General features: G+C 42.0%; 1 protein-coding gene across 2 annotated transcripts in view; it reads left to right on the top strand.

Moving 5' to 3' along the window:
- Window positions 1-22257, top strand: part of mad1l1 (mitotic arrest deficient 1 like 1) — a 102095-nt gene that overhangs the window by 38061 nt on the left and 41777 nt on the right. For both annotated transcript variants that reach the window (XM_054778504.1, XM_054778505.1), the window contains exons 14-16: window positions 169-257; window positions 1808-1898; window positions 21314-21530. In XM_054778504.1, the coding sequence (XP_054634479.1) occupies window positions 169-257; window positions 1808-1898; window positions 21314-21530 (397 nt within the window). The remainder of the gene's footprint in view (window positions 1-168; window positions 258-1807; window positions 1899-21313; window positions 21531-22257) is intronic.

The raw sequence follows: 22257 nt of genomic DNA on the forward strand, positions 1-22257 counted from the left end.
TCAGTAGTGTGATCAATAATGGCTTGGGCCTCGTCCCCCCTTGGATCGTGAATCTTCAGCCAGACATTTTAAACAAATGAATGCTTCCAACTTTATCTATGCCGTCCTCTGCGGGAGCCAAACCTGGTCCATGTCCATCCAAGTCATTTAGTCTCTTGTTTCTTTCAGCTGGAGTTTGAGCTGGAGTCTCTGAGGAAGCAGCAGGCTTCCCCGGATGAGGTCTCCTCAGTCAGCAAAGAGGAGGTCAACATGCTAAGGTAGGTTGCACCGACAGCACATGTTTAACAGATAGAAGACAGGACCGCCTATATTTGTTATCATGCTCCGCCTCCCATCTGACTTTTTTTCAAACGTTCATCCTGCTGTTTTGGACCGGCACCTGCTCCCAGGCGCTCAAAGACTAGAAACGTGACCCATGAATGACATCAGACCTCCCGCCACTTCTGTTGGACGCAGCTAACGTTTTTGCAGCAGATTCCTGACAACAGCAGAGCTCTCCTGCCAAATAGAAGATCTTTGACTGCCGTGTATGTCCTTGAAAACAGCAGAGCACGCTTCTGTCATATAGTGTCTTTCACTACCGTTATTGTGATAGAAAAACAGCAAAGCCCTCGTAATATAGAGGATCTTTGACTGCCATTTATTTTTGCAGTAGCTCCTTAAAAACAGAGTGCTCCTCATATCCTTAAACACCAGAGCCCGTTTCTGTCATATAGAGGATCTTTCACTGCCGTTTTTGTGACATTTCCTTAAAAACAGCATAGTGCTCTTTGCATATAGGCGATCTCTGACGAGCATTCTTGCAGTACTTCCATACAAACAGCAGAGCGGTGTTGTAATATAGAGGATCTTGACGAGTGTTTTTGAAGTAGGCCTTTTTGTGTCAGCAAAACAGCAGAGCGCTCCTGTTATGCAGAGGATCTTTGAATGCTGTTTATTTTTGCAGTAGCTTCATAAAACAGAGTGCTCCTCCCATATAGAGGATCTTTGACTGGCACTTTTGTAGTAAATCCTTGAAAACACCAGAGCCCGCTTCTGGCATATAGAGGATCTTTCACTGCCGTTTTTGTGATAGATCTTTAAAAACAGTATAGTGCTCCACATATAGAGGATCTTTGACTGGCACTTTTGTAGTAGATCCTTAAAAGCAGCACAGCATTCTTTTATCACAGAGGACTTTTGACTGACACTTTTTTCATGGATTTTAAAAAAAGCAGAGCGCTCCCGTTATATAGAAACTTGTTGAATAGTGTTTTTAAAAAATATTTTGCAGTAGCTCCTTTAGAGTGCTACTTACATTTAGAGGATTTATGACTATCATTCTTGCAGTAGGTCTGTATAAACAGCAGAGTGGTTCTGTCATATAGAGGATCTTTGATGTGTTTTTGAAGCAGGCCCTCTAAAACAGCAGAGCTCTCCTGTCATAAAGAGGATCTTTGACTGGCGTCTTTGCAGTAGCTCCTTAAAAATAACAGAGCACTCCTGTCATATAGAGGATCTTTGACTGACGTGTTTGCAGTAGCTCCTTAAAAATAGCAGCGCACTCCTGTCATATAGAGGATCTTCAACTAGCTTCTTTGCAGTGTGCCTTTTTAACTTTGGACTTTATGACTGTTTAGCCATTTCGTGAGGAGAAGCTTGATGGTATGACAGAGCCTTACATTGACATTGTATAGAAAAGAAGAAGAAGGGAGAAGCTTCGTTAAACTGTGTTGGAATATGGCCCCCTACAATTTGGTTGCGTAGCAAGGCTGTAGCTGGACGACACTTTAGTTGTTTAATCTGCACATGCTTCCTTATCTTTCAGGCAGAAAATTGAAGACCTGGAGGCCGAGCGCCAGCGCTTGGAAGGGCAGAAAGAAATCCTGGAGATGCGACTGGAGAGACACAACTTGCAGGCAAGTAGCGAGACCTGCTCTCTGCTTCCTCTCCCTGCTTCCAAGAAGTAATTTCAAAAGCCCCCGAGGGCTTTTCCACCGCACACGAGCCACACGTGCCCACACTTTCTCCCCAAGCACAGCTGGGTAGGTGTAATTCCGCCAGATGGAGATGTAGTTGAACCTTACAGGTGGAAGGAATTGGATTGGGCAAGGCAGTCAGGTTTTCTATTCCCAATATGTCGTATCTTCTCTTATTATGTCTACTATATTGGATAATAGGAGTGTAAAGGTCACTATAGGAGTGTTTATATCATGTTTAGCGGGCTCTAATAATGTTAAAAAGCATATTTAAAAGGCTGTAAGCAGGTTGTCTATGTCGTAGTTTCTCTTATGTCTACTATATTGGGTAATAGGAGTGTAATAGTGACTATAGGGGTGTTATTTCATGTCTATAGGGCTCTAACGTAAAAAATTGTATTTAGAAGTTGGTAAACAGGTTTTCTATGCCTAATATGTCTTACTTTCTCCTATTACTGTATGACTACTATATTGGGTAATAGGTCAGTCACCCGGAACCCGTATCATCAGAATAGATTTCCAACCTCACCAGTATGAAACAGTCCAGCTGCCTTCATCTCCCAAAGTTAGTTAAATAAGCACCTCAGTTCTACCCTCTCCTTTTTCTTAAATTGGCCGTGCGTGAGCATTTCATCCCGCTCGGGTCCTCCAACTCCCCTGACTCGTTTGGGGTCCAGCTGAGCTTTGCCCGGGCCTGATAATGAAGCGTGTGTGAGCAAGCCTTTCTGCTTCAATTTAGCTGCGGAGTGAAAAGAATCTCTGTGTTCTCAAGCATGACCAACACATTTAAGGCAATTACCCGCTGAATGTGGGCACTTTTACACTGTGTGTGTGTGTGTGTGTGTGTGTGTGTGTGTGTGTACATGTACACACGCACAGCGAATGGATCGGGTCAGATCCAAGGAGCTGCTTTTTCAGACACCCCCATGCTCACCGGGTGACCACCACAGCAGGCGTGACTGAATGGAAGTGCGTTTCAATGGGCCAGAACAGTAAAAGGTGTGACCGGCTGGTAGAATGACAAAATATTGTGCTTCAACTCGCCGTGTGACAACAAAGCGGCCAGTCCAACATCGGCATGGCTCTTTTAACGTACTTGGCGCGTCATGGCTGTACTTTGCGACTGTGACTCTCTTCCATTGAAGTAGCCCCTACAGTAATCCCTCGCCACCTCGCGCTTTGACTTGCGCAGCTTGACTCCATCACGGTTTGCAAAAATATATTAATTCATAAATCGTACTCTTTTCGTGCTTGAATACAGCTTATCGTTATAGGATCTCATCCTCTACCCGGAGACGGCACACCACCCTTTTTCGGGCGAGGACCATGGACTCGGACTTGGAGGAGCTGATTCTCATCCCAGCCGCTTCACACTCAGTTGCGAACCAATCCATTGAGAGATGGTCACGGCTCGATGAAGCCAGCAGGACCACATCATCTGCAAAAAGCAGAGACCCAGTCCTGCAGCCCCCAAACCGGATCCCCTCAGCGTGCTGGCTGCGCCTAGAAATTCTGTCCATAAAAGTAATGAACAGAATCGTGACAAAGGGCAGCCCTGGCAGAGTTCAACTTTCACTGGAAACGGGTCCGATTTATTGCCGGCAATGTGAACCAAAATCATACAGGGAACGAACAGCCTGAATTAGCTAGTCCAATACCCCATACTCCTGTAGTATTTCCCACAGAATTCCTCAAGGAACATGATCGAATGCATTCTCCAAGTCCACAAACACATGTAGACTGGTTGGACAAACTCCCATGCACCCTCAAGGACCACGCAGAGAGTGTAGAGCTGGTCCAGAGTTCCACGACCAGTACCAAAACCACACTGCTACTCCTGAATCCGAACTGTCTGGTGGATCCTCCTCTCGAGAACCCTTGAATAGATCTTACCAGGCTGAGGAGTGTGATCCCACAATAGTTGGAACACACCCTCTGGTCCCCCTTCTTAAAAAGGGGGACCACCACCTTGGTCTGCCAATCCAGAGGCACTTCCCCCGATGTCCATGCGAGACTCGCCCACAGCATCCAGGGCCTGAAGGAACTCCGGGTGCTTTTTGGCAACCTCAGCAACCTCAGCCCCAGAGATAGGAGAGCCCACCCTGGAGTCCCAGGCACTGCTTCCTCATTGGAAGACTTGCCGGTGGGTTTGAGGAGGTCTTCCAAGTATTCCTTCCACCTGTCCTCACCATCTCAAGTTGAGATTAGCAGCACACCATCCCCACCATACACGGTGTTGACTGTGCATTGCTTCCCCCTCCTAAGACGGCGCATGGTGGTCCAGAATCTTTGGGAAGCCATCCGGAAGTCGTTCTCCATGGCTTCTCCGAACTCCTCCCATGTCCGAGTTTTTGCCTCAGCGACTGCCAGAGCCGCAGACTGCTTGGCCTGCCGGTACCTGCCAGCTGCCTCCAGACTCCCATGAGCCAAAAAGGCCCCATAGGACTCCTCCTTCAGCTTGACGGCATCCCTCACCACTGGTGTCCAGTGTCTTACGGCCACAGCTCCGATCAGCTGCCTTGACAATGAAGGCACGAAACATGGCCCATTTGGACTCAATGTTCGCTGGCTCCCTGGTTGAAGCTCTCCTGGAGGTGGGAGTTGAAACTCTGCCAGTCGTTCCCAGCAGACCCTCACGATACGATTGGGCCTGGCAGGTCTGACTGGTATCCTCCCCCACCATTCGAGCCAACTCACCACCAGGTGATCAGTTGACAGTTCCGCCCGTCTCCAAAACATGTCCAAAACATGGCTGCAAGTCTGATGACATGACCACAAAGTCAAACTGTGGTCCAGGGTGTCCTGGTGCCAAGTGCACATGTGGACACCCTTATGCTTTAACATGGTGTTTGTTGTGGACATTCAACAAACACAAACACGCCTCTCCAGGTCACACAGAGCGTTGAAGTCCCCCTAGCAGAACAAGGGAATCGCCTAAGGGAGTACTCTCCAGTAGCTCCTTGAGGGTTTTCTGAATTGCTGTTTGGCGCATAAGCTAATAATGTTAAAGATTGTTTTTAGGTACTATATTTGGTAATAGGAGTGTAAAGGTGACTATAGGGGTGTTATTTCATGTCTAGAGGCCTCTAATAGTGTTAAAAATTGTATTTAGAAGATGGTATACAGGTAAGCTAATAAGCTAATAATAAGCTAATAATGTTAAAGATTGTTTTTAGGTGGGTAATGGGAATTTAAAGGTGACTATAGGAGTGTTATTTCATGTCTCATGAGGGCTCTAATAATGTTTAAAAAGTGTATTTAAAAGGTTGTAAAAGGATTTCTAAGCCCAATATGTCTTGTTTTTTTTTTATTATGTCTACTATATTGTGTAATAGTAGTGTAGAGGGGGCTATGGGGTGTTATTTCATCTCTATAGGGCTCTGATAATCTTATCAATCATACTTAGAAAGCGGTAAACAGGTTTTCCATTTCTAATGTCTTATTTTCTGTTATTATGTGTACTATATTGAGTAATAGGAGTCTAAAAGTGACTATAGGGGTGTTATTTCATGTCTAGAGGGCTCCAATAATATTTAGCGTATTTAGAAGGTGGTAAACATGTTTTCTATCCTGTAACTCCAAAAATATTCCATAAAAAAAAAACAACAACAAAAAAAAATCCTATTTGCGGAAATTCACTTATCACGATCGGGTCTGTAACCAGTTACGTGCCATAAATGAGGGATGACTGAATCGATGATTGAAAATTGTGTGTTTACAAAAGCGTGTTGTGTTCATGAAAGATTCTAAAATGTTAAGGTGGGGTAAGTGTGAATGCTTTGCATGGCGATGCCGGTCGTGTGATTGACAGTTGATGAGTCCAAACTCGTGTAGCGTCATATTCCCATATGTAGTGTCATATTGCACCACTGATGATGACAGTTGTTCTACTCTTGCAAACACGGATGCTGGAATTGTGATGCGAGCCACCAAACAGCTATTTAGCCCTAAAACGTTGTTATTGTTCAATTCAGTTTTTTCGTTTTGCACCATACGCCCCTTCAGGCTGTAATGGCGGCGCCGCTGAATATTTCTCCACTTTGTCTTTCGTGATGCTGCTGTCAAGGGTCTAGACGGGGAAAATTGTTGCCCTTGCAGGTGATTGCATCAAGCCTGCCTCGTCTGCATGCTCGCGCACCTGCTGCAACAGGATGGAAGGAAACACTGATGATTTGCCTCTGCCTGCTGCCACATGCTGGTATACTGTATGCAGAACATGACACAAGCATGCTGCCATCGCATAGTGCCTTTTGTTGGTCATAGAAAAAGAATTCATAGCTGATGAAATGACTGAAAGTTTCAAGAAAATTAGGCCCCCACGCCGGCTGTAACCCACGCCAACCTAAAACTCAACTCTGAAAACCCAACATCACTTCCAGTTCGGTCCCCCCTCCACTCAGCTCCCCTAGCACCAGAACACATTTACAGCAACACACACAAGCATGAGTCTTATTTGTGTCTTAAATGTCTTTTTCTTATGTCTACTATATTGGGTAATAGGAATGTAATGGTGACTCTAGGAGTGTTATTTCATGTCTAGAGGGCTCTAATAATGTTAAGTGTATTTAGAAGGTGGTAAACACGTTTTCTATGTCTTATATGCCTTATTTTCTCTTATGTCTACTAAATTGGGTAATAGGAGTGTAATGGTGACTATAGGGGTGTTATTTCATGCCTGTAGGGATCTTACAATGTTAAAAGCACATTTACAAGGTGGTAAACAGGTATGTCTTATTTTCTCTTATTATTTTTACTATATTTGGTAATAGGAGTGTAAAGGTGACTATAGGGGTGTTATTTCATGTCTAGAGGCCTCTAATAGTGTTAAAAATTGTATTTAGAAGATGGTATACAGGTTTTCCATGTCTAATATGTCTTCTTTTCTCTTACTATGTCTACTGTATTGGGTAATAAGAGTGTAAAGGTCACTATAATGGTGTTATTTAATGCCAGGATGAAGCCAACAGAACCACATCTGCAAAAAGCAACCCAATCCTGCAGCCACCAAACCGGATCCTGTCAACTCACTGGCTGCACCTAGAAATGCTGTTCATAAAAGTAATGAACAGAATCGTGACAAAGAGCAGCCCTGGTGTAGTCTGTAATAATCATGTCTCTGAAAAACAAAGTCCAGGCTGGTACTGGTGGGTGGTGTATCTGTATTCATTTAGTGCTTTTAATTTGATGTTGTTCCTGTTTAACAGGATACATAATAAATAAGACACGTTAGATCCCTATAATGTAGGAACCCCACCCCCCTTGTTGTACTGGAGATTTGTGGGAACACTAGTCGGTTTATCGTGAGTTGACAAAAAAAAGTGATGCACAAATTCAAGCCATTAAAAAGGAAGGATGCCAACATCAGACTGGAATAAAATATACAGTATGTAAGATGATTACTTATCTATTTATCTCGGCTCATGTGAAACTTTATCAAACTGTAACTATGCTAAATACCCGGAATTACTATAAAATTAATTAACCAAAGAATTCTGTTCAATATTTCAAGTTAACATATGTATAAAGGTGTATGTTTAAGTGTGCAGGAGTACGGGCTTGACTTCAGGTCAAATGAAGGGATACGCCACTGTAAAACATTTGGGAGCCATCGACGTACCTCTCCTGACTCCTCCTACATGCTGCTCGCCGCTTTCAGGCGTTCTGTTTTTGTTGTTGAAAGACTAAGGGGGTATTCTGCAAAAGTGACTCAAGCAACCCAGGCTTTGTGCTCAAGATGCAACTCAACAAAACCTAAATTTCCTGAAGCAGTGTTGAACAGTACTTCGACAGTGGTTAACAGCTTACTTTGTCAAGTCCGGTTTCTGGTTTTGTGCTAAGCGTCCGTTCACATGAAAGGGGGCGTTTGACGTCATATTTTTCTACTTCCGCTGAAAAGTAAAGTGGTCACAGCCAGTGTGTTTTATACAAGATGAGCAAGTAATTGTCATGGAGCGTTATGAGGAGTTCCCAAAAGATTATGACTGCTAAAAGCAACACTGTCGCCACCAGGTGTTGAGCGAAGGAGGACCGCTGACAGAATAATGCTGAGCATGTAAATGCGCAAGTTAACACTGATTATTGCACTAACTGTACCCTATAGTCTTTTCATTTATCAACACCAACATTGCACAACTTTGACATATTAACACTTATCCATTGAAAAAATAAATACATTGGAACAACAACTTTCTTTTTTCATGTTATATTTTAATAAATGTTTTCAAATGCTGTATCTCGTTGTGACCACTAGTTGGCAGTGTTTTGTGTGTGACGTGTTTTGTGGCGACCTTTTTCATTTTTTCCTTGTTATAATAAAGCAAATGTTTTATTATTGATTGATACATCAGAGTGCTTGTAATAAGGCACACAAGGACTCCTGTGACATTTACATCTGCTAACATCGGCCTAATTAGTAATATTTCATATTGCATTGTTTCCTGGTGCTCGCCTCAAAAAGTGAGCTTATCTAGCGTATTCTCTGGGCTGAAAATCTATCTCGCTTATAGATGGATAATATCATCAGGGAATGCTCTTTTTTTTTTTTTTGTCCATATCCCCTTGGGAACCTACAGGTTCTCAATAAATGGTGATGCATCGATTAGTTAAACAGTGCAACAGCGGCACTTTCATAGCCGATTTTAAGCTGAAAGCCTGGACATAACCTGCTCATGACCAGATGATGACTTTAGCCTAAGTTACCATGGTGATACTGCTGCTTTAAAAGAGAGCTACCTTCGCTGAACACGCAAGTCCGGCTTGCCACTCAACACAGCTCGCTAAGCCACTAAACTAGCTTCGCAGAGACGCGCGGCCCGGGGCGTGGCGTATTGTCAACCACGGCAGGCACGCGTCTCAATCCTGTGATATTAAACAGCTTGTTTTTGTTGTCGGTGGTGTGAACTAAATGATCGTTTATGTTGCATCACTTTATCTTAGTTTGCCCCTCCAATGCCAGCGGCTGTGCACAGCGAGCGCTAATTTGATTCTTCAGTGCCTCTGCAAGAGACCTCAGACTTCATGCTTCAGTATTCATTTTCTTGGTGCCTTTTTATTGAAATGTTATTGCGTCTTCAAGGTTAGAATTAAAGGGACTTTGGAACTTTTTTTTTTTATTTGCAGTGTTCCAGTACTAATTAAAAGGTAGATAAATTGATAAAAAATAAAAGGCCGATTATGACTTATCACTAATTAATCAATATTGGTGACTATATGTAACCGATATATTAACTTTTTTTGCTCCGTGGAGATTCTGTCGGTCCGATCCTGTGTGTGTCTGTGCTGCTCCCTGCCAGAGTACCTTGTAATGTCCTTGCAGAAACACGCTGACAGGGCCCATCACAGAGAACATTCTAGGTTTTTTTTTTTTTTTTCCCCACCAAAGTTTTACGAGCGTTTTGTAAGTTGCATCTCTGTCAGATGAACAAAGATAGATGCAACTGTTAATCCACATGTCCACCATGATTAATATAAGACTACTATATACAGTGTTCACTTGTTTATTGCGGGGGATAAGTTCCCAAAATAGCCCGCAATAAGTGAAATCCGTGAAGTAGCCAAATTTATTATATTTTTTTTACAATGATTATATATGTTTTAAGGCTGTAAAACCCCTCATCATAGACTTTATACACTTTTCTCAGACAGGCATTAACATTTTCTCACATTTCTCTTGTTTAAACACTCTGAAATTAAAATTTTGTCTGAATTTTAATGATCAACCTATAGGTTGGACACAAGAAATTATTAAATGACTCACGCATATTTCACTCCTCTGACTACCTCCTCGTCCTGGTGCCGTTCGGCCATAGCGTTTTTGTATCCTTGTTAAAACATATTGCTCTTGTCATCGTATTTTACTCCTCCACCGTCCTCCTCCATGAACCGAATATTCATTTACAGTATGCCGTAATGGCGCCCTACAGCTGCGTAGCTTTTGCCTTCCTTCAGCATGTCCAGAAGTCCAACTTTTTGTGTGATGGTTACCTTTCTCTGCCTTTTGGGTGCAGAACGTTTTGTCGGTATTGTGGGTTTTGTTGGGGAGAAAACTTGCAACCATACAGCGTACAGTCACACGCGGTTAGCTTCTTCTGTTTCTTGTATTGTTTACAGTATTGGCGGTTAGCAAGCAGCTCACACGGTTAGCTTGCTTGCTAGCCATGATCACAACAAGAAACGACACAAAGGAAATTGACATTGGTCTACAGCCAATCAGGACGCAGAAGACAATGGGCGGTGCAGACAGAAGAGAGAGAATAGAGACACCGCCGCCGGCTAGAGCACAGAACTACAACACTCAACTTCCCACAATGCAATTCTTCTTAAAGGGCCAGGCTTGGCCTGTAACAGCGTTCATACATAGTACAAAAAAAAAAGAAAAGCTCTAAAATTGCACTAAAAAAACCTGCGAAAGGTGAACCGCGATGGAGCGTTTTAAAGTGAAATAAAGATATATGCAGATATACACAGCGTCCCACTTCACTTCATACTTCATGCAGGATTTCCTGGGGCTCATACATTCACAAGCTAATGTCTTCATTCAAATCATTTTGAAAATATTCCAAGTAATGTATTTAGTTGTCATTTGAAATATTGCATGTTTTCAAAGCAGCTACATTGTTACATAAAATGTAGTTTAGTGCCTTCCATTAAGTCTAGTTATTTTGTTTGTAATCAACTTTTTTTTTTTTGCTTGAATATTTTTTTTTGAGCTTTTTGCAAATACTCAGTGGCTGCCGATAGAACTTCTCGGTAGCTAGTAAATATGACTCATTGATATTGGTAAGATGTTTTTGTGAAGAAGCCTTTTATAAACACATGTATTAGTTGAAAATTAATTAATTTAGTCTTCTGCTTCTTTGTGTTGAATCATATTATGGGTATTGAAAGAATTTATGTTGATTTTCACAGTTTATATCCTGTGTATATATATATATATCAATGCATTTATTTCATATATGTAACAATATATCAGATATCTGCATCCGCCCCAAAAATCCCATATCGGACGGGCTCTAAAAAAAAACATACAGTTTTATGCTACGAAGGGCCTATTCCGATTTTCTGACGTTTGTAGACTGTGTCTTTGCGTCAACATGACGTCTATCAATTGAAGCATCGGCAGTGCGCAAGTAAAGTGTAATAAATTGTGGTTTCACAACGGCCCTGTGGGCACTAGGCCTGGGACTATAATAAATAAATTAATCACACTATAAATGAGAATGAACTGGATCATTTTGCCAGCCTCAGTATATTGCCATGTGCATGCGTGTCTGTTTTCCTTGCCTCCACGGAATTAAATTAGTCTATTGAAATGTATTTTTGTTTTTTCATTGTACTTTTCTTAAAAGTCATGCTAAAATCTCACCTCGCCTTGTTCTCGCAGACCCAATCTCGTGTATTGTCTCATCTCGACACCCTTGGTAATAAATAAATCATGCATATTTTAAACCTGAGGTACCATTTACCTACCCAGATGACCTCAGGAATATTCAACTTGGCGCCTTTTGCAATCATTTTTCCAAACAAATGTGTTCACAGCGGTTTTGATTGACCATTTTGTTTTGTTTTTTTACTGTGGTGGTTTTGTTTTGACGCACATCGGAATAATGTACCCTGAATGTTCTAATTATAGCCGGGGCATTTAGTTACCTGAAGTGCAAATAGAACGTGGCTGTTAATTGGAAACTGCCAACAATTTGAGGGAGGCTTTTATTTCCCAAATGTGAAAACTTTAAAGAAAATCAAACTCTCTATCGGGATGTTCCCTACCGCCACAGCTGTTGATGTAAATCTTTTTTTCCCGGCACTAATTCGAGACAGTGTTTACAGCAAGTGAACAAACTGTAAGTAGCTGTTGAGCTATGGAGAAAGGGTAGGATTAAATATTCTGTTTCTTTGGACTATAAGTGGCTTAAGTCCAAAATGTACTGTATCATGAAGTATCATGAACAAGTTCACCGAGCTCCCGATCTCATTCCACCTCACTGAATGGCAGGAGCAGCATGTAGTCGTCACAAGCCTTCAGCATTCTCTTGTGACTGTTGGCGCAAATGTTCACTGTTTAATTGTGTATACATATAATCCTCATTTATCATAGTTAATTGGCTCCAGTCTAAATATAATTTTTAACGTTAGAGTGCTCTAGACATAAAATAACACCCATATTCTCACCTTTTTATTCCTATTACCCAATATATTAGGCATAAGAGAAAGAAGACATGTAAGACTCATGCTTGTGTGTGTTGCTGTAAATGTGTTCTGGTGCTAGGGGAGCTGAGTGGAGGGGGCTCGGACAGGAAGTGATGTTGGGGCATAATAAGAGAAAATAAGTCATTTAGTATAGAAAACCTGTTTAGCACCTTCTAAATACACATTATTAGATCCCTGTAGACATGAAATTGCACCCCATAATCAACTTTACACTCCTGTTACCCAATATAGTGGACATGATAAAAGAAAATAAGACATGTTATGCATAGAAAACCTGTTTACCACCTTCTAAATGCACTGTTTAACATTATTAGAGGCCTCTAAACATGAAATAACACTCCTATAGTCACTTTTACACTCCTATTACCCAATATAGTAGACATAAGAGAAAATAAGCAAAGAAAACCTGTTTACCACCTTCTAAATATACACCTATAGTCACTTTTACACTCCTATTGCCCAATATAGTGGACATGATAAGAAGAAATAGACATAATTAAGACTGGTGCTAAGGTGAGTTGCTGTAAATGTGCTCCAGTTCTAGGGAAGCTGAGTTTGGGGACGGACAGGAAGTGATATTGGCGGTTCAGAGTTGAATTTTATCTTGGCATTGGTTATGGCTGCAACAGTAGCTTGTGTTAGGGATTATTGTGCCTGCTGTGAGATCATTCAAACTAGTAAGAAAAGCCGGAGAAGGTCTGGTGCTTGTGTCTCAGCCAACATTACAGTAACCTTACTGACACCTTGTGCCCAGTACAATTCTAGATATCTTCACAACCTCTTTGAATGTGTCTTCTGAACGCATTATATTTCTAGTTAACTTTATTTAGACATTTTTATGTTTGAAAATGCTTCATGTAGGGGAAAAAAAATTAGGCATAAAAATTGCTTAAACATGCATATTTTTTGAGTAGTAATAGGCCATATTCAACCACGAAACAGCATTATTTATTAATATATTTAAAAATGGATGGGCTGAGGCTGCGAAATTGTCAGTGCAAAGTGATAAGGGGTTACTGTATTATAATATGATGTATTATGATGATGTACTTTATGCAAGTCGCAGGACTAGCCAAAGTATGCACAAAATTGTGACTAATAGTTGGGAAAATACGGTAAACGTGATATACTTTAGTGCCGTGGTCCCCAACCCCCGGGCCAAGGCACTTGGAGAGCCGACTACAAAATCTACATCAAGTTAAATTGGGGAGCGGAGGAAGACAAAGTACTTGTTGTCAAAGACATCTAGGACTGGACAAATATTGATGATGAGACCATCTATTATTAAAGACTCAATCACAGCTGGACGTCAACAACAATCGACAATTTGGACTCCACAATAACATAGTTTATGGCAAATTCAACAATGTTAAGAAACACAAATGTATTATCCCCAGAAAGAAAACATAATTTCCATTATTTCATTTTCTTTTAAATGTTTTATTTTGAAAAGTGGCTGGTTTGTCTCTGTTACATCTGTCTGACTTGACGCATGTCCATTGTGTGTGTGCAAACTTTATCTCATGCCGCACAGATAGAGTACTACTGTATTTTTACCATTTTTCTTTCACCTCATATGTGGTGTCAAATGCTGATACTATGTGGGAATGCATAAAGGTACGTTTGGATGACTTATTGAGTGCTAATGTGCACATTTGTCTCAAGGTAATTCATGCTAGCACACTGCCTTTTACCACACACGTCAAACAGCCATGTAATCATCTCTCTGGAAAAACCTGGCTGGAACTTGAACTAGTGGATGGTGGGTCGGCATTCATTTTGTGCTTTTAATTTGATGTTATTCATGTTTTAGTTTTACACAATACATAATAAATAAGATAAATTAGATCGCTATAATGTTCAGACCGCTATGATGTTCGGTTTATAAAAAAGGTACAACTACGTCTTTGGTATTGAATGAGTTAGATACATTATTAGTAAATAAAATTAAAATAAAATGTAAATTTGGATAGATTAATAATTTAATAATTAATTTTAGTCATTTATTGATGTATTTTAAACCCTGAAGTATGTTGAGATCGCGAGGTGATTTACAGTGTTTCCACGCTAATACACAACAGAAAAAACAGGACAAAATCTTGTAAAATATGTTAAATTGGTATTTCAAACAATGGTAAAAAAAAAAGTAAAAGAGTAAATCCATTAAAATAAGTAATTCATTATTAAGAACTGCTATAAGATTCCATTCCATTCTATTCCATTTTCCTCTGCTTATCCGGGTCGCAGGGGTAGCAGTCTCAGTGGGGAAGCCCAGACTTCCCGGTCCCCAGCCACCTCCTCCAGCTCCACCGGGAGGACACCAACGCGTTCCCAGGCCAGACTTACTGCTGTCAATGCGAGCCAGGCTCCTGCTCCAGTTGTACAAGGACTGAATGGCACGTAGTAGCGCACCACCAATCCCATACTCCTGGAGCACCCCCCACAGGACACCGCGAGAGACACGGTCGAATGCCTTTTCCAAGTCCACAAAGCACCTGTAGACCGGTTGGGCAAAGTCCCAAGTACCCTCCAATACCCTCGCAAGGGTGTAGAGCTGGTCCAGTGTTCCGCGACTAGGACGAAAACCACATTGCACCTCCTGTAGCCAAGGTTCGACTAACGATCGTACCCTTCTCTCCACCACCCTGGAATAGACTTTCCCAGGGAGGCTGAGGAGTGTGATCCCCCTTTAGTTGGAACACACCCTCTGGTCACCCTTCTTGAAAAGGGGGACCACCACCCCAGTCTGCCAATGCAGAGGTACTGTTCCCGACTTCCACGTAATGTTGAGGAGACATGTCAACCAGGACAGTCCCTCAACATCCAGAGCCTTGAGGAATTCAGAGCGAAACTCGTCCACTCCCGGAGCTTTGCCACTGGGGAGCGTTTTGACTACCCCAGATAACTCAGCCACGGTGATGGAACTGTCCGCATTTGTGTCCTCTAGGTATGTCAGTGGGATTGAGAAGGGCCTCAAAGTATTCCTTCCACCGTCCAACTATATCCTCAGTTGAGGTCAGCAGGCGCCCGTCCCCACTGGAAACAGTGTGGACCGGGCACTGCTTCCCCTTTCTGAGGCGCCAGACGGTTTGCCAGAACCTCTTCAAGGCCGACCTAAAATCATGCTCCATGGCCTCACCGAACTCCTCCCACACCCGAGTTTTTGCCTCGCCCACCGCTGAAGCCGCATGCTGAGTGGCCTGTCGGTACCTATCAGCTGCTTCAGGAGTCCTGCAAGCCATCCATGCTCGATAGGACTCCTTCTTCAGCTTGACGGCAGCCCTAACCTCTGGTGTCCACCATTGGGTTCGGGGCTTGCCGCCAAGACTGACACCGACCACCTTGCGGCCGCAGCTCCGATCGGCTGCCTCAGCAATGGAGGCACGGAATAGAACCCATTCGGAGTCAATATCCTCATCCTCCCCCGAGATGCAGGCGAAGCTCTGCCGGAGATGAGAGTTGAAGACTCAACGAACAGGAAATGTTCCCAGCACACCCTCACTACACGTTTGGGTCTCCCGGGTCTGTCCAGCATCCTCCCCCGCCATCTAATCCAACTCATCGCCAGGTGGTGATCAGTTGACAGGTTAGCCCCTCTCTTCACCCGCGTGTCCAGAACATGCAGACGCAAGTCTGATGATACCACTACAAAGTCGATCATAGACCTGCGGCCCAGGGTGTCCTGATGCCATGTGCACATGTGGACATCCTTATGTTCGAACATGGTGTTTGTGATGGACAAACTGTGATTCTCACAGAAGTCCAACAACAACAGACTGCATGGGTTCAGATCGGGGAGGCTGTTCCTCCCAATCACGCTCCTCCAGGTCACACTGTCATTGCCCACATGGGCGTTGAAGTCTCCCAGCAAAACGACAGAGTCACCAGTTGGGGTGTTCTCCAGCACCCCTCTGATGGACTCCAAGAAGGCTGGGTACTCTAAACTGCGGTTTGGCGCGTACGCACAAACGACAGTCAGGACCCTTTCCCCAACCCGAAGGCGTAGGGAAATGACCCTCTCATTAACCGGGGATGACTCCAACACATAGGCACCGAGCCGGGGGGTTATTAATAAGCCCACACCAGCTCACCGCCTCTCCCCTGCAGCAACTCCAGAGTGGAACAAGGTCCAGCCCCTCTTGAGGAGTTTGGATCTAGAACCCAAACTGTGGGTCGAGGTGAGTCTGACTATATCTAGTCGGAATGTCTCAACCTCTCTCACAAGTTCGGGCTCCCCCCCCGCCAGAAAAGTGACATTCCACGTCCCAAGAACCAGATTTGGCCGCTGAAGACCAGGTCGCCTAGGCGCCCGCACTCGACCGCCACCCAAAGCACAATGCACCAGACCCTTAAGCTTGCCCCCGCAGGTGGTGAGTCTACAGGGGAGATCCCGTGTGGCTTGTTCGGCCTGAGCCCCGCCGGGCCCCACGGGTGAGAGCCCGACCACCAGGCGCTCGCTTACGAGCCCCTCCCCCAGACCTGGCTCCAGGGTGGGGCCCCGGTATCCCACGTCCGGGCGAGGTGCGGTCCCTCCTCATATGTTTGTTCATAAAGGTCTTCTGAATCACTCTTGGTCTGGCCCGTCACCTAGGACCTGTTTGCCTTGGGAGACCCTACCAGGGGCATATAGCCTCAGACAACATAGCTCCTAGGATCACTTGGACAAACAAACCCCTCCACCACGGTAAGGTGGTGGTTCACGGAGGAGTGCTATAAGATTGAAAACTTAATTCACAATTCACACATGTCTGTGTTTAGGATCGGTCAGTGTTTCAACAAATAAACGTTTCAGACAAACATTACCTGAAATGACTGAAGTATCAATGTTTTCTTTTAATAATCGATTGTAGAGCTTGAAGAGCTATCGAAGTATCAGTAATTTATTATTGATCCGCACATAACTAACATGCATTACGAACTGAGTACAGTATGTGCCAAGTAAAGTCAAGCATTTCCAAATGCTATACGAATAAATACCAGCTAAAAGAGCATAATGGAGTTCTTTATACTGTAGTTTTTGTCCATATAAACGTTACAGCCTAATTTACATGGATTTTGTTTCCTCCTAAATTATGTTTGATGTTTTTTTTTTCGTTTTTTTTTGTACATTGTGTAAATATCTTCCACGCTGACGCTCTCCCCACACACATGTGGATTTCAAAATAAAGGAAAATGAGGACTGTATTAGACCAGCACTTAATTAGGTTGTTGCTGATCTGCGTGCTCCACATTACGCAAGCACATTTTCTTTGTTCACCATGTGTTTGATATTTCAACCTGAAGTTTTACTAATGAGGTGGTGAGTTTTCGTTTCATCTTTTTTATGCCACTTGTCTTCCTCCTTCCGATCGCCTCATCGCTGCCAGTTCATCTTTTAACTCTCTGTCGCAGGGGCTTCCAGAATCTCATTTGGCCAGCAATCTTTCTCACATTGCTGTGTGTTTCCTGCTGCTCGGTCTTGGCATTAAGTTGATATCGAGGCCAAAAAACACAAAGAAGAGGAAATCTTGTTGTGAGGAATCATCTTTCCATCCTTCATGTGTTTTTCATCTCGTCTTTCGTGAATTATTCCATCGTGTACAGTAGAACCTATCCTTAATCCAATATCCCACACGGGACACATTAAATGAGGGACAGGAAGTGGAGCTGCCTCGTGATTATAGTGCCTGTGAGTACAGTAATCCTTGGTTTAACACGTTTAATAAGTGAATTTCCGCAAAGTAGGATTCCTTATTGGGCTTCCCTACTAAGACTACTGCCCCCGGACCCGGATAAGCAGAGGAAAATGGAATGGAAAGGATTCCTTATTTTTATATCCAATATTTTTTGTAGTTGGTGCATAGAAAACCTGTTTACCGCCTTGTAAATACATTATTAGACATGATATAACACTCCAATACAGTGTTCCTTCGTATATCGCAGGGGATAGGTTCCCAAAATAGCCTGTAATAAGTGAAATCCACGAAGTAGCCAACTTCATTTATATATATATGATTATATATGTTTTAAGGCTGTAAAACCCTTCAACAAACACGTTATACACTTTTCTCAGACAGGCATTAACATTTTGTCACATTTCTCTCGTTTAAACACTCTCAAAGTTCAAACCTTTGTTTGAATTTTAATGATCAACCCACAGGTCGAATACAAGAAATGATTAAGTCACTCATATTTCACTCCTGTGGTCGTGCCTTTCCATCCTGGCGCTGTTCGGCTGTACTGTAGCGTTTTTGTATCCTTGTTAAGACGTATTGCTGCAGTCTTCCTCCGACGAACCGAAGATTCATTTACAAGATAGAAAGCAAGCTAGCAAGCAAGCTAGCGATGACACAGGAGACACAGCAGGGCAGCACGAAGGAGATTGATTGACAATGGTCTATGGCCAATCATGGCGCAGAAACAATGGGCGGTGCAGACAAACGAGAGCAAGAAGAGAGACACTCATCTTCCCACAATGCAATTCTTCTTAAAGAGCAAGGCTCAGTTTTTAACAGCGTTCATACACTGTAATAAAAAAAAGAAGCACGTAAGAAATTCTGCAAACCAGCAAAAGTGAACGTTGAACCGCAATAGAGCGTGTGAACACTGTTGTCGCCTTTACTCCTATTACCCAAAATAGTAGACATAAAAAAAGAAAATAAGACTTAGAAAATTTGTTTTACCACCTTCTAAATACACCTTTTAACATTATTAGGTATGATATTCAGTAACACCCCATAGTCACCTTTACACTCCTATTACCCAATATAGTAGACATAATAAGTGATAAGACATATAAGACATAGAAAAGTTGTTCACCACATTTCTAAATACACTTACAATAACATTACTAGACAAGATATAGCACCCCTGTAGTCACCTTTACACTCTTATTATCCAATGTAGCCAACATAATAAGAGAAAATAAGACATATCAGGCGAAGAAAACCTGTTTACAACCTTTAGACATGAAATAACACCCCATAGTCACCTTTGCACTGCTATTACCCGATATAGTAGACATATAAGACATAATATGGACTCACATACATTGGCTTCTTACAGTGGCTATTGTCTAATCAATGTAACATTACTGACACCTAGTGACCAGTGTGGAAGGCTACATATTATCACAACATCTATGAATGCCTCTTCCGAATGCCTTATTTGTATTTTACTTTATGTAGCCATTTTTATGCTTGAAAATGCTTCACTTGGGCAAAACCCACATAACATTTGCTTAAACATGCATATATTTTGACTAATAAGCCGTAGTCAGCCACAGTGATGATTTTTAAAATCCATATATTTTGAAAAACCGCGATGGAGTGAAGCCGTGAAAGTCGAAGCACGAAGTGGCAAGCCCCGTGTTGGAATATCTCTACCTCGCTACATTGCGGTTTTTAAGAGAAAAATTAATTAATAAACAATGGCTGTTTTGTGGTTGACTATGGTCTATTATTAGTCAAATGATATTGAAAGGCAAGTTATATGTAGTATTGTGTATCAGTAATGTTATGAGACATGACGTTAGATTACATTACCTTTCACACTGCATGGACACTGGTTGCTGAGGCCAGCCCACATGCATGGCTGTTCTCCTGTCATTGGGTGTGGAAGCTTTTGTCTTCTTAAGTTTAGAATAAGTAAATTGGAGAGGCTAACTAGTTATGTTGTTATGCTAGCAGCGGCTGTCTATTAAGTCCCTGTGATCTTGTTGCCTGCGCAATGTGATGTAAACAAAGAATAATAGGAGTGTAAAGGTGAATATAGGGTTGCTATTTCATGTCTAGAGGGCTCTAATAATGTTTAAAAGCGTATTTAGAAAGTCTTAATCAGGTTTTCTATGCTCTTAAATATTCTGTTTATTAATATTGAATCCTACTTGGTGGAAATTAAATCTGGAACCAATTAACTGCCGTAAAGGAGGGACGGCTGTGTTGTCATTGGTCCAGGTGATTGTACTCACAGAGCATTGAATGGTTGGCAGCTGGACCGTTGAGGTTGTCTTAGAAGACGTTTGGCCTCTCATCCGAGCTGGCTTCATCACTTCTTGCTCAGCAACTAGGTAGGACAGCTCTCGTCTGCGGGCTCGGTGCAGCATCCAAAGTATTTATCATCTAAGGGTAGAGGCATGTACAGACAAAGACCAGTCGTTTGCATCACAAAAGAGTCAAACTGTCTGGACATGCATGTACTTGTATTTGTAGAGGTACTACTACAGTAATACTTTGGACCCTTCAACAACTTTTTACACTTGTATGACGTGAATGCTGCAAAGTGAGACGTGTGAGGCACATCTTTGACATGAAACTGGGTTTCATCGTGGGCCACATGGCAGCTATGGTTACCCTCAGAGGGCCAACTGTGACCACATTTGTGTATAATTGCTTCATGATATTGTGACACGTTTCATTTTTATCTTTTCCACCAACAAACTTGCATTGAAAGAAGTCAAGGTGCCAAGCGCACATTTTAGTATACAGCTATTGTATCATCCTAATAATAATAATAATAATAATAATAATAATAACAACAATTTTATATTATAAATAACAGTAAATAAATTATTCTATTAACAATGAATTCATTCAATTAGCAACAAAATACTTTTATATGAAAATTGACAATAGATTTAGCAAGAAACATTTTCTTTTTGATTTTGATTACATTTTTTTATGTAATATAAATATTTAAATGTTATAAATAATATAAAATAATTTATTCCATTAAATAATTAATGAAAAATATTTTTCTGTGAAAATTAACAAATACATTTAGGAAGAAATATTGTCTTTAATTTTAATATTGAAAATAATTTTTACTTAATGTAATATAAATATTTAAATAAAAAAATAAATATGTACAAATATTTGCCATATTAAAATAATGAATAAAATAATACAAAATAATTACTACTAATAATATATAAATAATTTAAAAAAGTAAAAAAAAATGCAAGTACAATACAAATACAATATATATTTTTAAATAATGCTAAAATAAAATAAGGTCTTTTTGACGTGCATTATTTGCATTCTTCCGCAGGTCCACATAAAATAACATAGCTGGCCGAATCGTAGCCCCGAAAGAAGCAGCTTGAAGAAATCCCATGCAGTTAGATTGATAACAAATGTGCATTTAACTTTTTTTCTTTATCATCTCAGGGCGACTATGACCCGATCAAGACCCAAGTCCTCCACCTGAGGATGAACCCCACCTCTGAGGCCAAGCAGCAGCGGCAGGAGGAGATTGAGTCTCTTCGCCAGGAAGTGGACCATCTCAGGGACGTGGTGCGCAAGCTGCAGGAAGGAGGCCACTCCCAGCTCGATGCCCTCCTGCATTCGGCCAACCTGACTTTGCCTCCGCCCAAGGAGGTGCTGGGTAAGTCAGTGAAGTAAGCGTATACAGGTGGTCCTGGCGTTGCGACGTTCCGTGGTCACAAACGCGCTCCCATGAATGAGTTAAAAACAGCATTTTGGTCCATAAACACAAAACTCGCTGGAGAACTATTCATGCAGCGTGTGCCTGAGAAGAACATTGCTAATCATTGCTTTACTTTATTACTTTTTACACTTCATTAGGTCTACCAAGCGGCAGTGCGACAAAAAAGGAAATCCATCACCGTGGAAGTGAAAATGAACATCATAAAAATTAGGGATGCACGATATGTGACCCTGATGAGGATAAGCGGCATAGAAAAAGAATGGATGGATGGATGACGTCATACCAATAAATCTGATAACATTAACCCGTTCAATACCAAAGATGTAGTTATGCGTTTTCACGAACGCAAACGCCCGATCCCAGACGTATTTATATGTCTTTTGTGGGATTTTTTTTGCGAGAAAGGCAAAAAGAGGTGATGATGCAATTGCACAGTAAAAGATGTCACTTTTACAGCAGTTTTAAGCCATTAAAAATGACTTGATAAGAGCTTGGCATGGCTCTTCTATATGTAAATACACACTCGACAGCAAGGAGGAAGTGGAAGAGCACGGAGGAGTGTAGCGTGCAGAAGGTTAGGCATTGTAGGGAAATTTTAACGCATTAAGGGGGAAAAAAAATCGAGCACACAAAAAACCTTATCAGTCACCTGAAACGCCAGCGC

The sequence above is a fragment of the Dunckerocampus dactyliophorus genome, chromosome 6, assembly GCF_027744805.1.
Source record: "Dunckerocampus dactyliophorus isolate RoL2022-P2 chromosome 6, RoL_Ddac_1.1, whole genome shotgun sequence".
NCBI lineage: Eukaryota > Metazoa > Chordata > Actinopteri > Syngnathiformes > Syngnathidae > Dunckerocampus > Dunckerocampus dactyliophorus.